The sequence below is a fragment of the Osmerus eperlanus genome, chromosome 7 (genome assembly GCF_963692335.1).
Source record: "Osmerus eperlanus chromosome 7, fOsmEpe2.1, whole genome shotgun sequence".
Classification (NCBI taxonomy): Eukaryota; Metazoa; Chordata; class Actinopteri; order Osmeriformes; family Osmeridae; genus Osmerus; species Osmerus eperlanus.
Window position 1 is genome coordinate 20,933,596 of NC_085024.1, and position 14,756 is coordinate 20,948,351.

The 14,756-nt window shown below is 47.4% G+C and overlaps 4 protein-coding genes across 7 annotated transcripts; 2 read left to right on the forward strand and 2 right to left on the reverse strand.

Annotated features, from left to right (window-relative positions):
* Position 1: 1 nt before the first annotated feature.
* foxj2 (forkhead box J2) lies at positions 2-4,558 on the reverse strand. Of its 4 annotated transcripts, none has more exons than XM_062465795.1 (10): positions 4,310-4,558; positions 3,670-4,018; positions 3,207-3,281; positions 2,975-3,058; positions 2,700-2,849; positions 2,128-2,602; positions 1,786-2,034; positions 1,569-1,670; positions 935-1,282; positions 2-628 (listed from the first exon to the last, which is right to left on the reverse strand). In XM_062465795.1, the coding sequence occupies exons 2-10, from the start codon at positions 3,985-3,987 to the stop codon at positions 519-521; spliced, it is 1,911 nt and encodes a 636-aa protein (XP_062321779.1). In that variant the 5' UTR covers positions 3,988-4,018; positions 4,310-4,558; the 3' UTR covers positions 2-518. The 4 variants fall into 4 exon arrangements, with proteins under 4 accessions (XP_062321779.1, XP_062321777.1, XP_062321781.1 ...); XM_062465793.1 differs by having other exon boundaries at positions 2-631; XM_062465797.1 differs by having other exon boundaries at positions 1,136-1,282; positions 4,310-4,556.
* A 252-nt stretch (positions 4,559-4,810) lies between these two features.
* On the reverse strand, positions 4,811-7,458 carry isoc2 (isochorismatase domain containing 2). Its single transcript, XM_062465912.1, has 6 exons — positions 7,222-7,458; positions 6,673-6,800; positions 5,927-6,139; positions 5,763-5,833; positions 5,402-5,519; positions 4,811-4,975 (listed from the first exon to the last, which is right to left on the reverse strand). Coding segments are annotated over exons 1-6 (597 nt in total). The 5' UTR covers positions 7,223-7,458; the 3' UTR covers positions 4,811-4,909.
* Positions 7,459-7,590: 132 nt separating this feature from the next.
* On the forward strand, positions 7,591-9,419 carry atg12 (ATG12 autophagy related 12 homolog (S. cerevisiae)). Its single transcript, XM_062465919.1, has 4 exons — positions 7,591-7,774; positions 8,355-8,491; positions 8,586-8,648; positions 9,208-9,419. The coding sequence occupies exons 1-4, from the start codon at positions 7,606-7,608 to the stop codon at positions 9,265-9,267; spliced, it is 429 nt and encodes a 142-aa protein (XP_062321903.1). The 5' UTR covers positions 7,591-7,605; the 3' UTR covers positions 9,268-9,419.
* A 3,163-nt stretch (positions 9,420-12,582) lies between these two features.
* LOC134023970 (germ cell-specific gene 1-like protein) lies at positions 12,583-14,752 on the forward strand (the record flags this gene model as incomplete). Its single annotated transcript, XM_062466325.1, has 4 exons — positions 12,583-12,856; positions 14,072-14,254; positions 14,376-14,423; positions 14,721-14,752. Coding segments are annotated over exons 1-4 (459 nt in total), but the record flags the coding sequence as incomplete, so codon positions are not given.
* Between the last annotated feature and the right edge of the window lie 4 nt (positions 14,753-14,756).

Here is a 14,756-nt window from a genome sequence, read left to right on the forward strand (position 1 = left end):
ATGTGTTTGGCTTCTCTTTAATGTCACGACTTTACTCTGAATAGAAACATCTCATCCATTCTAAGACAAAAAGTCAAACAAGGAATGTACATCGTTTCATGTTCTGATTTCATTTGATAACCAGCCCTTCCCAACCCTTTCAGCTGAGTAAGTCAGTATTTAGAAGCTTTTACAAAGACATCCAAACCATATGCAAAACTAAACACACACAAAAAGGCTTAAGCGAATCCCAAAGCGGTAAGCACAGCATTCAGTCATAACTGATCTACTTGACCGCATGTCCCACCCTACTGTAGCATTGTGGGACGCCCAAAGTAGTTACAGGGAGTGAAGAACAGTGAGGCAGCTGCAAAGTGTTGCAGGGCATGTGACCCCCCCTCCCCCCCCCTTATCACCTCGTGTTTTGCTCGTCTTCCCCTACATATTCAGAGGGAGAACTGGGAGAGGGGTAAGCAGATCCTGAACTGAAGCCCTGAGTGAAGTGGACCCTGACCTGCCCGTCAGACGATCACAGAGTCTCAGACGATCAGAGAGTCCCAGTCGAAGTCATCTTGGATCTCCTCGCTGTTGCCGTGGAGATGTTTCATCGTAGGACGGGGCCGAGGAGCCATTGGCTGAGGCTGGATACCTGCTGAGGGAAGGAAGGAGACGAAAGAGATTACGGATAGTGACGTCACCGGTACGCTTTCATCTGCTGCCGCTCGTTTTCAGAGAGAAGAACATGGCAGTTTGGACAGTAACAGGAAGTGAGACTGACAACGCCGAAATAACTTGACAATCGGTGTTTTCATCTCCTGTCCTGTCTCTGTCTCCTGTGTAGGGATTGATTTGACAGTTTCATTCATTTTTCACCTGGCCTCCAATCCCTTTTAAGTTAGTCTGTACTGGAACAAGGTTTTTTTTATTTTTTTTTATGGAAGTTTTGAGGTCTTACCGGCAGAGTGGGGTGTCTGGGTGGGGCCAGGCTGTGTGAGAGGGGGTCTTTGTTGGGCCTGGGGGTGCAAACTCCTCCTGGGGGGCTGCCCCCCACTGGGAGGAGGCACCAGAGGGGGATAGGGAAGGGGCGAGGGATGGGTGAGGCTGGCCAGGGATAGAGAGTTGGCAGAAAGGGGAGGCGGAAGCGACGGAGGAGCACCTGGCACCAGGGGGGAGTTCCCAGGAGACGAGCCGATCAGGCCCTTCTGAGTGAAGAAGCGATTCAGCGAATCGCAAAGGGAGGTGAAGAGCACCGGGTCCAGCGCCCAATCACAGAGCTCCGCCTGCCTCATGCTCTCCACGAGGTCTGAGGAAGAAAGTCGTCAAACAGACCCAGTAGAAGTTACACGGTATCTTTGGCTCATGTTATTTCTTTATTCTAAACCTGGTTCTTCTTCCAGTAGACGCCTCCTGACTGTGTACTGCTTTCACATACTCAGTGTTGACACAAATAAGGAGCTGTTTAAAGGTTACGACTGTAAGGAAGTTCAGCCTCTGGGATAATGTGCAACCCTGAAGTGATAATTGAACATTTGGCTCGCTCAACGCTGTTGGGATAATCGGATGCGTGTGTGTGTTTGTGTGTTACAGACCTGGGTGGCTGGTTAGGTCTATAGCTGCCCAGTCCAGGTTGCTAGCAACACGGAAACTCTCCTTCAGTGAGTCTGTGGTGCTGAACCAATCAGGCGGTAGCACTAGAGAGAAGGGAGGGACACAGACACACACACGCATGCAAAAAAAAGCTCTGAGTAGCTGACAGTCCCCTTTACTAGATGAAGTGTAAGTGTTTGGTTTGGTCAGATGGCTCACCATTGGCATGAGATTGTCTGTCAGTCTCTGGACGATCTGCAGGGGGTCCAGTGTGGACTGGGAGTCCAGGGGCCACTAAAGGTCCAGGGGTCACTAAGGGGCCAGGGGTCACTAAGGGGCCAGGGGTCACTAAGGGCCCAGGGGTCACTAAGGGTCCAGAGGACAAAGGACAAGGGGACATTGGAGGGAGGGTTGGAGTGTGCAGCGGGGTGCTGTCACTGGTCAGCCCAAAGAGAGCGCCAACATCCGCTATGAAAAGGAGAGGATTCCGTCAGAGAGACTAGAAAAAAAGACCAGATCAAAATGCCAGCGAGCACACAAACGCACACGGGGGGAACTCACATTGCGAGGCGCCTCTTTCCCTCATAGTCCTGTAGAGAGACTGGAAGGAGGTGTACAAGTCTGGCAGGTTCAGGTCGGCAAAGGAGAACCGGAGCGGGGGATCAGTGGACGGTTGCGGGGAGGCGGTCGGAGGGGCCACAGAGACGGAAGGGAGGGAGTTGGGAGGGGCGGAAGGCGTGGCGATCGTAAGGTGGGGGACTGGATGGGGAAAGGTGAGAGTTGGGATAGTCGACGGGGATGCTGTAGAGGGGGAGAGAGTGACAGGAGAGACCGGATGGGACACAGAGAGAGAGGGGGAGAGAGTAGAGGGGGAGACAGTATGGGGCACAGAGAGAGAGGGGGAGAGAGTACAGGGGGAGAGAGAATCAGTGACAGAGAAAGAGGGGGAGAGAGTGGAAGTAGAGACATTGGAACAGGGGGCCGAGAGAGTAGACGAGTAGGTGGAGACCGAACTCGGCGTGTAAGGCGATCGCATCTGTGAACGTTAAAGATGGAAAAAGGTGTTACGCAGTGACGACACAAGGCCACACGTGCCACAAGACCTCTGACTGCTGGAACTGAAGTCACCCTACCTTGTAGGGAGGGGGAGACAGTGAGTCCTGGTGGGGTGCTGGGTCTCGGGTGGGTCCTGGTGGAGAGGCTGAAGGTCGGTGCTCCGCCTGGGGGGACGGTAGCTGAAGAGGGGGGCCCTTCCCTTGCTCTGTCCTCTCCTCTGGGGGTGCCTGTGGAGAGTTAACAGGTAACTGACAGAGAGCGAGAGAGAGAGACAGAGAGCAAGAGGGAGAGAGAGAGAGCAAGAGGGAGAGCGAGAGAGAGCGTGTGTGTCTTAGAAGAACAGCAGACATACGGTTGTGTTCGCTTCCTCGAACGGTCGTTTGGTTCCTCTCGCTTGATGGAGTTCTGAGGGACTGTCCATTGTCCAATAGGAACCCTGGAATCACAGATCAGCGTTAATGACAATTATTCGTTTGAGTCTGTCTAGAAAATTTAGCTGGGTGGGATTCATGGAAACAGTAGATTTGTTCCACCAAAGGTATACTCCCCGCAGTTAATCTAACTCAAATTCGCTACTGCATCACCTTGCCAGGGTCACTGTGCGGTCGAGGAACTTTCCTGAAGCACTTGTTCAGGGACAGGTTGTGGCGGATAGAGTTCTGTGAGGAAGGCAACAAGTATAAGCAATACAGGCAGATTTCACTGAACAGTACCTGTTACATGTAGACTCATGTCTTGCGAAAGTGTGACTTGATAGATCAGACATATAGTAGTTCATAGTTCATTGGACGACCTGCCTGTTAGGCCTTGGGGCAACCGATGCTTCACTGGACCATGTTTACATTTACCTTTAGCAGACGCTCTTATCCAGAGCGATAAGTAAGTACAGGGACATTCCCCCTGAGGTAAGTAGGGTGAAGTGCCTTGGGACACAACGTCATTTGTCACAGCCGGGAATCGAACTGGCAACCTTCCGATTGGTAGCCCGATTCCCTAACCGCTCAGCCATCTGCCCCCCTATGTTGTTGTTGGTTCGTGTAGGCCTACCTTCCACCCACGGCCAGTCCTGCTGTAATAGGGGAAGGAGTCGCTGATCCAGGTGTAGATGTCATTCAAACTCAGCTTCCTGTCCGGGGCCGCGCCTATCGCCATGGCGATGAGAGTGGCGTAGCTGTGGGGGGGCTTCCCCTTGGAGCCGGAGGGAGGAGGCGACGACACACGAGGCGGGAGGTCTCCTCTCTCCCTCCCCCTGTCCGGTTTCCTCTCCTTCTCTCCTCCCCTCTCCTTCCCGGAACGCAGACTGCTCACTCCCAATTGTGGGAGCCAGTCGATGCTGGTCAGACTGGAGTTCAGTTCTGAAGACATTCCCTCTCTCTTTCTCTGCCGTTCAGGGGTTCTGAGTGTATGTAAACAGTGAAAGACATGGTATGTTCATGTGGCACGCACTGTAAAACTGCAACTGTAGAGCAGGATTACCTTCTGTAACCAAATACTGTAAAACCACACCACGGCTTGAGCTAGCATTGTTTACTTTTCCATAGTCCAAAGTTTTAAATGAAAGATCGTCCGGAGTGCTGCAGTGGAAACACACATTCTTAGAAAGGCATGACGTGAACACCGGTGTTTCTCGTGCCTTCGTTTGCTTTAGCTAGTTCTTAGATTAAAGAAGAATTGGGACAGTACTTACCTCTCTCTAGTCACTGCAGGCCCGAAGCCTCAAACTGTTAATATTTGATGTTGTCATCAGATCTGCGTAGGAAACTTGCACTCTTTCTCCTCCGTCACGGTGTCTCCTTCTCTTTCTCCACACACAATCTGCAAACGCTTGCCGGACGTCTTTTTGTGTTCTCTCTTTTGGAAATGTTTATTTGGGGAAGAGAGAGAGAGAGAGAAGAAAAAAAAGGTTTTCGTTTCCCCTTTCCTCCCTCTCGCTCGACTTCCCCTCCCTTTCTGGCTTCTCCTGGATTACGTCACTCACTCCTCCCCCCTCTCTATGACACCACCGGTTCTGTCCCCGCCCCCACAGGGTTCAGACACGCCCCTTCTCTTCTCTGCTATACTTGAACGTTGTACTTGAGCAACAAGGCAAAGTCCATCTCAGTCACATAAAGAAACACCGCAAATGATTTTTGTCAACTTTTTTCCATTTGTCAACACACAGCACCATCTATATGACAGCAGTCAGAAGTGTAAGCTTGTTTCTTTTATTTCAGTATGTGGCCACACAGTGTCACAGTGCATCGCACAGGGCCTCTGACAGCCTCGGAGACAGGGATGAGCGGGGCTCCTATAGGGAGCTGAAGAACGCCAGCAGGCCTGTGTCTGGCGAGGGGTGAACCAACAGCTTCTGGATCTGCAGATACACACACACACACACATCCCATCTCAATGGTCTTCTACAGGCCATACATTATATCAACACATGTAGGAGTGATTACACTGGAATACTTTGTATTTATAGTAATTACCCTCTATAATCCTACCATTGGGGTACTCAGTTCTATAGGACCCTGTTGTTAGAGAACATCTTTAGCCATATGTTCTGATCTACGGCATCATTAGATGTCAGCTGGATGGTAAGTACCTCCTTAAAGCTGGGGTGTGTCAGCTGGATGGTAAGTACCTCCTTAAAGCTGGGGTGTGTCAGCTGGATGGTAAGTACCTCCTTAAAGCTGGGGTGTGTCAGCTGGATGGTAAGTACCTCCTTAAAGCTGGGGTGTGTCAGCTGGATGGTAAGTACCTCCTTAAAGCTGGGGTGTGTCAGCTGGATGGTAAGTACCTCCTTAAAGCTGGGGTGTTTGGCATCTTGAACCAGCTGCAGAAGAACAGCTTCTGTGGTGGTGAGGAAGGCTCCACTCTGTCTCAGACGGGACAGAGCGAACAACCTGTCTGTCTGACTGGAGAGAGAAACAAAGAACAATCTGTCTGTCTGACTGGAAAGAGAAACAAAGAACAAACTGTCTGACTGGAGAGAGAAACAAAGAACAAACTGTCTGACTGGAGAGAGAAACAAAGAACAAACTGTCTGTCTGACTGGAGAGAGAAAGAACAACCTGTCTGTCTGACTGGAGAGAGAAAGAACAACCTGTCTGTCTGACTGACTGGAGAGAGGAACAAATTGGGTGAACACTGTGTGATACCTTCTGGAGGAGACGGCATCCGCCACGATGTGGACTTCTACGCCACTCTCCAGCAGGTCAAAGGTCGTGCACTGATGACAAGACAGACTGGATGAGTCAAACGAACAGAATCCACTTGAAGGAACCGCTCAACTCCTCGCTCGAGTGAGATCAAGTGTCCTCACCGCGATGCAGGCCTGGGTCTCGATCCCACACAGGATGGCTTGCTTGGGGCTCCCCAGGGCCCGCAGCTCCTCCTTCACCTCCTCCGTCAGCATGGTGAACTTGGTCTTGGCGTGGGCCGGTAGGTCCCCGGCGCCCAGCTCTGGCACCGTGGGGCCCAGGCCCCTGGGGTACTGCTCGGTCACGATGGGGGGGATCCCCAGGACACGGCTGGCCTGCAGGGACAGAGAGGGGAGGCAGCCAGTGTGCGAATTACGGGGGGGGGTTGACCCCCCTAATTAAGACTTGGACTCCCCCAAAAGAGGTAAAAACAACAGGTCAGGGGGGTCGATACATTAATATATCGTGCTTACCTGTAATCGTAAATATTACTTTACACCCTAGAGAAGAAGTTGACCCCACGATTGTCATTGTATAATGTAACAATATCACTCTGGAGGCAGCACAGCTGTTGTGTAAACTCGGACGATCTTTACTTCTCTGTGAACTGCCTGGGTTCATGTTACATTTAGTCATTTAGCAGACGCTCTTATCCAGAGCGACTTACAGTAAGTACAGGGACATTCTCCCCGAGGCAAGTATGGTGAAGTGCCTTGCCCAAGGACACGTCATTTTGCACTGCCGGGAATCGAACCAACAACCTTTTGATTAATAGCCCGACTCCCTAACCGCTCAGCCATCTGACCCACTGTTAGCTGCACAAAGCTTGTGTGTGTGTGGACTGTACAGGTGCTCGTGTGTGTGATACCTGGAGAAGCCTGGCCGCATTGCTGACTATGTTGGTGAACTGGAAGATGTTGGGTCTGAACTTCTCCTGCATGTCACACAGAAGGAGCACGGAACCCTCGGTGGACAGCCTGCCAATACTACCTGACACTGAAAAAACAAGGATACCGATTAAAATGGAGGACACATCTTAAAAAAATAAAAAAAAGTGGTATCTTTTGTACTGTGTCTCTGCGACAGTAACTTTAGGTAGACCACAGTTGATATTGGAGTTTCTTTATAAAATCAAACATAGTTGCAGGTAGCCTGAAGCACCGAAATGACTTGTACAATCTTCACATCTTCACGCGTGCAGGTTAGTGGAGAAGTGGAGAAGCAGTTTGGCTGTCATGTCTGCACTGTCATGGCCAAATTGCTATGTGTACAAAGGTCACATTCTCGAAAAAAAACGTGCGCAAATCGTATAGCTATATACAGATCATGCACGACAAAGCCTAAGCTATCTACTCTACATGCTAATATGATCGAGAAAGAAGTTATGTAAGGGACAAGCAAAAAAAAACAAGCTTACTGTTTGTCAAGTATCCGAAGTGAGGAAAAGGGGGTGTTTTCAGGTGAAAGTTTATTCCTGTTGGACGTGTGACGCCCCCTGTAAGATTTTAAAAAGTTATTTTTGTTATCTTAACTTCACTCATAGCTGTCCTCCTGTGTGTTTACAATACATTAATTCACCACGTAGACCTACTCAATTTCAGAATCGTACAATTCAAATTACACAATATAAACTGTGTTAATATGATTACGGCAGTGGTATATTACAAGTACGTGTCCAAAACATGGTCAAAATAACGTCAAAACCGTACAAATGTGTAAGGACCGGGGTCTCCTCAAAGACCCTGTAAGACGGTGAACCAATCAGATTGTACGTCGGGATAATTGACATTTGGATTATCCAATGGCGTGCAACGTTTCCGGAAGTAGCATAGACTGCGACAGTTCAGTTCTTCACAGGAGAGAAAAGCTGAGGATGTCTGATAATGCGGAGTCCCCCACGGAGGCGCCAAAAGATGAGCCTTCCGCTGTACAACAACCCGCAGAGGACTCGGCAGACGAGAAGAAAAAAAGTAAAATTTGGGCGATCTGTGACTGTTTAAATTGGTGTAGAGAGATCTCGTGCTCTCTGTTTTTAGCGCATAGAGAGGGATGTGGTAATAACTATTTCCGCGAATGTGACCCGGAAATCGTTGACAGACGGTCATTTCAGCCAATAAAATGAACGTAATTTTGTAACCAACCAATGGATTTCAAGTAATTTACATAGTGTGGTGGGGGCGGGAGTTGTTTTGATGCATGGCTACTGTTTTACTGACAGTGGGCTATTCAGCTGTGAAAATGTTCCTAATGTTAAACATAAACTGAACAGGATTTGATATGTTTGCTTCATTAGAAGTAGACCAATAATTTGTCGCTGTCACGTGTTTGTTAAAGCGCCAGGTGATCATGTAGTCAGTGTTTGGATAAGTGATTTTCTATTCCTTTGCAAATCTCTAAAAGATTCCACAGATGCATAGAATGTTTTATTACATTAAAGCTTCAAGCCGTTATGGTAGACGTTTCAACGGTTACCTACACGAAGGTTGTGATTCATATGTTGACTATATCTGAGCTGATACCGCTGTACCATTTCGTTTCTCCTTACCTTAGTTGACATCTTGTTGAAGGCAGTGGGTGACACTCCCATAATGAAGACGAAGAAATGGTCAGTCGAGAAAGGGAGGACAGTGCAATCTCTCTCTCTGTTCATCGCCCGTTTCCTCAAGATGGATGCTAATGAACAGCTGGTAAGACTGCGTAAACAGATGAAGAACGTTAATTATAAAATGTATCTTTTTATTTAATCATGCTTATGAAATTGTGTTTTTGCTTTTCTTTCAGTTTATTTATGTAAATCAGTCATTTTCACCCTCACCCGATCAAGAAGTAGGAGTCCTCTTTGAAGTAAGTAGCAATATTTCTGTCACGTAAACCTTGGACAGTTTTCATGTGGTGGAGTTACCAGCAGAGGATGCTGTAGGTTACACAATTGTCTGCGCGCAAAGTGAACCTACACACAGCATTTAGTTTTACGAATCTTACTCTGTTTCAAACAACGTTGCAGAGTTCCTTGATGTGTTGCCCCTCACTAAGGCAAAGGCCTCCCTGCATGTGTCAGAGCTTTCTAACGACACTGTAGACCGCACAGTTACTTTACTGTGCTCCACTCTGGTCCCCATGGAGATATATCCCTGCCTTGCCAAACTGAATGCACCTATGTTGTAATGTAACAGACTAAGTAATCAGGGTATTTGAGAAAGTTCTATACAACTCAATTCCTTTGTTTATTTTTTTTTACTTGGATCTAACACACAATTCACCTCATAACTAAACGAAATGAAACTGATGATGACCACAAACAATGTTTGATTGTTCGGGCACGTGCTACAGTATTGTCCAAGCCCCAAGCAACCCTGCTTATACTCATTCAAAAAGACTGACTCTCTCTCTGTCTATCTTGCAGTGCTTCGGCAGTGATGGGAAGTTGATTCTACATTACTGTAAATCTCAAGCCTGGGGCTGAGGAGTGTGTTGTAGTTGTGCCCTCCGCATTAACTTCACACAGAAACCGTTTTTACAATTTTCTTATAGATTAACGTTATCAAAATGGCAAATTTCTCGTTTCTATTATTCTGTATATAACAAAATGTAAATAAATTATTGTCACTGAACAAACGCATGCTACGAATAATTTGTTCATTATCATTTGTAAATGTTTTCTTAGTTGGCAGAACACAGGATTCGGTTTTGATGTGACCAGCTGGTTCTGGTTTGACGGGGTGAGAAAGGAGACTACCAGATGAGATTCAAACACTGCGTTTAACAGCATGCTGAGGAAAGTGATTAAACACTACTAGCCGCTAACACACTCATTGATTACGTGGGAGCGCTGCCAGATAATGGTCTAATTAGGGCTGGCAAAGAGGGAGAAAGAGAGAGAAACTCCAAAGAAGTGAGGATGGAGGGAGGAGAGGAAGGGAGAGTGCTACAGTAACAGATGGACTTAGAGGGATTACATGGTTGAGGGATAGGTCTGTGACACAAATTCCCAAGAAAGACAGAAAAAAGGGAAGGGAGTGTCAGGGAGGCGGGCACACACACACACACACACACCCCGGTCTGCTGGGGAGGAGGGTCAGGAGAGTCCGGCTGGAGAGGTAAGGGTCACTGCTGCTCAGTCTACAGGGGATTGTGGGTACTACCAGAGGCGTAAAAATGACATGAAGAAAAGATTGAGTTGTTGGGCACAGAGAAAAAAAAGGAGGCCGTAGGAGAGATGATCCGAGCTACGCTGGAAGACAGACCTCAACAGAGGCGTTAAAGTGAACTGCTGTACTGAGGTATGCTTAGAGAGGACTTTGTCAAAAGACATTTCTGTCTACAGTGAAAAGACTGCAGTGGCAAAGCTGAAGACCTATTGAAAGATCGGCCACCGGTAGAAATGGTAATGTTAGCATACTGTCGTGAGATGATAGAGATTTCCAGTTACGAGTATGTTCCTCGAGTTACGATGTTGTGTGAAATGGCTGAAATACTTAAGGGTAGTATTGTTTACTGTTGGTTTAATGCTGGTTTTGAATGAAGCACATTGAAATCAGTCTCTATCTTGAGTTTTCCTGATACATTTTCTGTCTGAGTAATCATGGAACAAGAACATTACTCCATTCACCATGTTGATGGACTGAGAAGATTATCTTAAAATCACAAAAAGGCACATTAATTTTACGGCAATTGGATTTGTCATCGAAAGCCTTGTAGTCCCTAATGGACTAGCCCACGTTGGTCAAAGGGCTATATTATTGCATAATGGTGGTCATACAGTATTTTGAATTTGTTGGCCTGCCCTGTTTCTGCTTCAGCCAAACTGCTTTAGTAAAGAAACGATTCAAATTTGCCCAACTCGCCAAAACTCATCCAAAAAGGTGATGGTTTTGAGAAGTAATAAAACTAAGAAGTTTAATACAAGAGAATGTAAATCTGAGTAGATAGAGCTAGTGATGAGACAACATCTTAGACCTTCATTGAATTTAAACGCTGAATATTTTAATATGTATATATTTACTTATACTTAAAAAGTACTTATACTTAACTGTCCTTAAAGGTTTCAGATTATTTACCATCTTTCAGATACTGAGCAACTTAAAATGACACTCACTAGTGTTAATTTGTTTAATTTAAATTAAACAAATTAAACAATGCTAATGAGTATACATGAACTGTCATTTCATGCAGAGTAGGTTATCAAAGTTTAGCACACAGTTTTGCACCTGTACCAAAACAGTTTTCAAGGATCTGTTCAAACATTGTGGTCTGTTCATAGCAGGGCTGTTCATAGCAGGGCTGTTCATAGCAGGACTGTTCACCAGCAGGGCTGTTCATAGCAGGGCTGTTCATAGCAGGGCTGTTCATAGCAGGGCTGTTCACCAGCAGTCCTTAAAGATTTGTTAACCCTCCATGGTGTGGAACTTTCTGGGGGCTGTGTTCACACGAGCCAGTAGAGACAGACAAGAGTTGGTTTCACACTCAAACACACCTGACACAAACAGATTAAAGTAGATTAACAGGAGGGATTACCAGCAAAATTCGATTTAAATCAGAGGCTTAACCAATAATTTCATCCAAAAAGTAATCTGTTGATTCCCGCCTCATCTTGACCTCAACTTACAGGCCAAAGTAGGAGTAGATGATGAGTGGACCAGCCAGGACGTCTTAGTCAGGAAGAAGGAAGACATAAACTCCCAGGAACGTATGAATTACTAATCCTCTTTAGAAACTCCTTATAAACACAAACAAACAACCGCAGGAGTTGTTTGTCCCGGGGCAGATGTAATGACCCCGGAGAGACACGCGATGCTGGTGGAGATGATAGCTGCAGGGTAGAGTAGGCCTCCTCCTCGTGCCACCTGGCCTACCGCTCCAGCTGTCAGGAGAAAGATCTAGATCTAATCAAACACTAACTATTATATAAGGGGAGTCAGATGGCTGAGCAGTGAGGGAGTCGGGCTAGTAATCTGAAGGTTACCGGTTGGGTTACCTTGGGCAAGGCACTTCACCCTACTTGCCTCGGGGGGAATGTCCCTGTACTTACTGTAAGTCGCTCTGGATAAGAGCGTCTGCTAAATGACTAATGTAATATAAATCCAACACGCTAGTTTGCTGAGGACTGGGCCTTTAACATATAAACCCCCCACTCCCAGCCATAACTGCTTGCTATAGATTGATTCTAGGGAAGAGGTTTATGTGCATATGGCTCTGGACGTATATTGGAAATCCTGATTTATAATAGGATAACGCAAGCTGTCCGAAAAGGCATATGCCCTTTGATCCCACTGTTTTCTCCTGGTTTGAACCTATCTTCTTCTAAATCCTATTGCTCATTTGAATATTCCATCTGTCCATTCACCCTTTCTTTTAACTTGACAGGATTTTATCCAACTCTCCCTCTCTCATAATCCCCCTGATTTTTGTCCCTCTGTGTATCGTTTGTCATCTTTCCTCCTTGCGGCGTTACGTCGTCGCCAGCTCTTCTTGGCGTTTCCTTCGTAGCCGGTCTTGTACGTCCTCTCTCTCATGCATGTGGTGTTTCTCTGCTCTGCCCCTCCGCCGTGCAGATGCGCCTGTAGCTCCCCTCTGCCATCATTACCCAGCGCTCCCGTCTCTGTTCTCACTGCCAGACACTGCCATCATTACCCAGCGCTCCCGTCTCTGTTCTCACTGCCAGACACTGACATCATTACCCCTCACACTCTTCACAAAAAAAACGAAAACTTCTCCACGGGGCTGTCTCCCAACACTCTCCCCCCCCCCCCCTCCCCACCGCCTCCCTCCTCTCCTCCCCTCGTCCCCTCGAACTGTTTCCGCTCGGCTCGTCGTCCTCCTCACTGCCACCCTGGCGTGCTTATCTCCTCCGTGGGTCATGTTGGAAAACATGTCTCGCCGTTCCCGCTCCCTCCTCTCCCTGGCCCTGACCACCCTGGCTCTGGCCCTCTCCATCCTTGCTCTGTGTACCTCCTACTGGTGCGAGGGCACCCACAAGGTGGTCAAGCCCCTCTGCCTGTCGCCCGTCAAGATGAAGAACTGTGGGCAGAACAACAGCGAGCCTTACACCACAGGTACTGTGTTACAGGGACTGTGTTACAGGTACTGTGTTACAGGGACTGCTGTTCAGCCGCTGTTCAGCCAAAACCTTTATACTGTACAACTCTAGATATTACATTTACATTTTAAGTCATTTAGCAGACGCTCATATCCAGAGCGACTTACAGTAAGTACAGGGAAAAATGACATTGTGTCCTTGGGCAAGGCACTTCACCCTACTTGCCTCGGGGGAATGTCCCTGTACTTACTGTAAGTCGCTCTGGATAAGAGCGTCTGCTAAATGACTACATGTCAATGTAAATATATATGTCACTGATACTCTCACAAATAATGTCATCTTAGTTTTGATGCAATGTCTTTGAATTGTCACTTTCAGTTCAAGATGATCAAACATGACAGCGTTTGAGTCCAGCTTCTTATCTCCAGCTCTAATCCCAGTGTTCAGGAGCAGAGCACAGTTTTACATAAGGATGATACAACTAGGACAACTCTGACCACAAAGAAAACATGTGCTCTCTTTTGAGAGGGTTTGTGCCACGCTCACTAGTGACACTAGAGTCTATGTCAGGGGTCCCCAAACTACGGCCCACGGGACGAATACGGCCCGCCCACGCATTTGGACCGGCCCTCTGAACAATGCCAGAGACATTTTTATTAAATTTAAAAATTTAAAAAAACAAATCTATGCTTCTGTGGGCTGACACACTTCTAAGAGATCCAAGAGACAGACGTTGGAAGCCCCAGACGCAAAACAATTCACGGGATTTAATGTTCTCAAATGTAAACCGACATAATCTCTGCCTTACGTTCCCGTATCATCAAAACGAATACCCAGAATCAGGAAGTAACTTCCTTTTCAAAAACCTTGATTTTGTGAGTTGGCGTTAATCTGTGGAGTGTGAGGTAGACTGGAGAGGCTGACTGTCTATGAGAGAGATAGAGCTGAACCTGGTCTCTATGTTCTTCAGCAGATGTGCCTAATCCAGTGGGATTGAACAGCTCTATCACTCCATACTGTAATCCAGTTAGACATCTGTAGTATGTACTCAGTGTACTCTGGACTTTCACAGCATGGAGTCTCACCTGAATCAGACAAATCACACGCTCACACACACACGCACGCTCACACACACATGCTCACACACACACACACGTGCACGCATGGACACCTAAGGGATCGAGGTACACTGTTTGAATCCAGTCCATCTCTCCCCCCTCCTCCTCCACAGAGAGCCCCACCCAGAACCCCTACAACCGCACACTCTCTCCCCAGAGGAGAGACGAGCTGACCAAGATCCGCCAGAGGCAGCTGGCCAATGCCGTCCACTACATCTGGGAGACGGGTGAGGACAAGTACGCCTTCAGATACTTCCACACGGGGTTCTGGGAGAGCTGCGAGAAACACAACGATGGTAAGACAGAGAGACGCTCACGTGCACGTACAGACGCAAACACACACTCATACATGCAAATACACACACACACACACAGAGGAATCAAAGGTTCAAAGCTTTGTTTCAACTTCTCTCCCAGGTGAAAAGTGCCGAAGCTTTATTGACTTAACTCCGGGAGAAACACAAGGTAGGTGTCATCCCGGTTTGTCTTGCATGCGTGTGTGCATGTGTGTGTTCTACATTTACATTTAGTCATTTAGCAGACGCTCTTATCCAGAGCGCCTTACAGTAAGTACAGGGACATTCCCCCGAGGCAAGTAGGGTGAAGTGCCTTGCCCAAGGACACAACGTCAGTTTGCATGACCGGGAATCGAACTGGCAACCTTCGGATTACTAGCCCAATTCCCTCACCGCTCAGCCATCTGACTCCTGTTCTCTGTTGTTCTGGCTGTAAACCATGCTTGTGTGTCTGACTGTGTTACAGGTGTGTTGTGGTTGTCTGTGATATCTGAGTTCACTT

Coding starts and splice junctions, on each gene's coding strand:
- foxj2 (XM_062465793.1), bottom strand. CDS start 3,987: ATGTCTTCAGAACTGAACTCCAGTCTGACCAGCATCGACTGGCTCCCA. Junction 3,059..3,206: donor CGCACAGTGACCCTGGCAAG/GTGATGCAGTAG, acceptor CTGTGATTCCAG/GGTTCCTATTGGACAATGGA. Junction 1,283..1,568: donor AGACCTAACCAGCCACCCAG/GTCTGTAACACA, acceptor TTTCTTCCTCAG/ACCTCGTGGAGAGCATGAGG.
- atg12 (XM_062465919.1), top strand. CDS start 7,606: ATGGCGTGCAACGTTTCCGGAAGTAGCATAGACTGCGACAGTTCAGTT. Junction 7,775..8,354: donor GGCAGACGAGAAGAAAAAAA/GTAAAATTTGGG, acceptor TCCTTACCTTAG/TTGACATCTTGTTGAAGGCA. Junction 8,649..9,207: donor AAGTAGGAGTCCTCTTTGAA/GTAAGTAGCAAT, acceptor TCTATCTTGCAG/TGCTTCGGCAGTGATGGGAA.
- isoc2 (XM_062465912.1), bottom strand. Junction 5,834..5,926: donor AGACCCAGGCCTGCATCGCG/GTGAGGACACTT, acceptor TCTTGTCATCAG/TGCACGACCTTTGACCTGCT. Junction 4,976..5,401: donor AACACCCCAGCTTTAAGGAG/GTACTTACCATC, acceptor GTGTATCTGCAG/ATCCAGAAGCTGTTGGTTCA.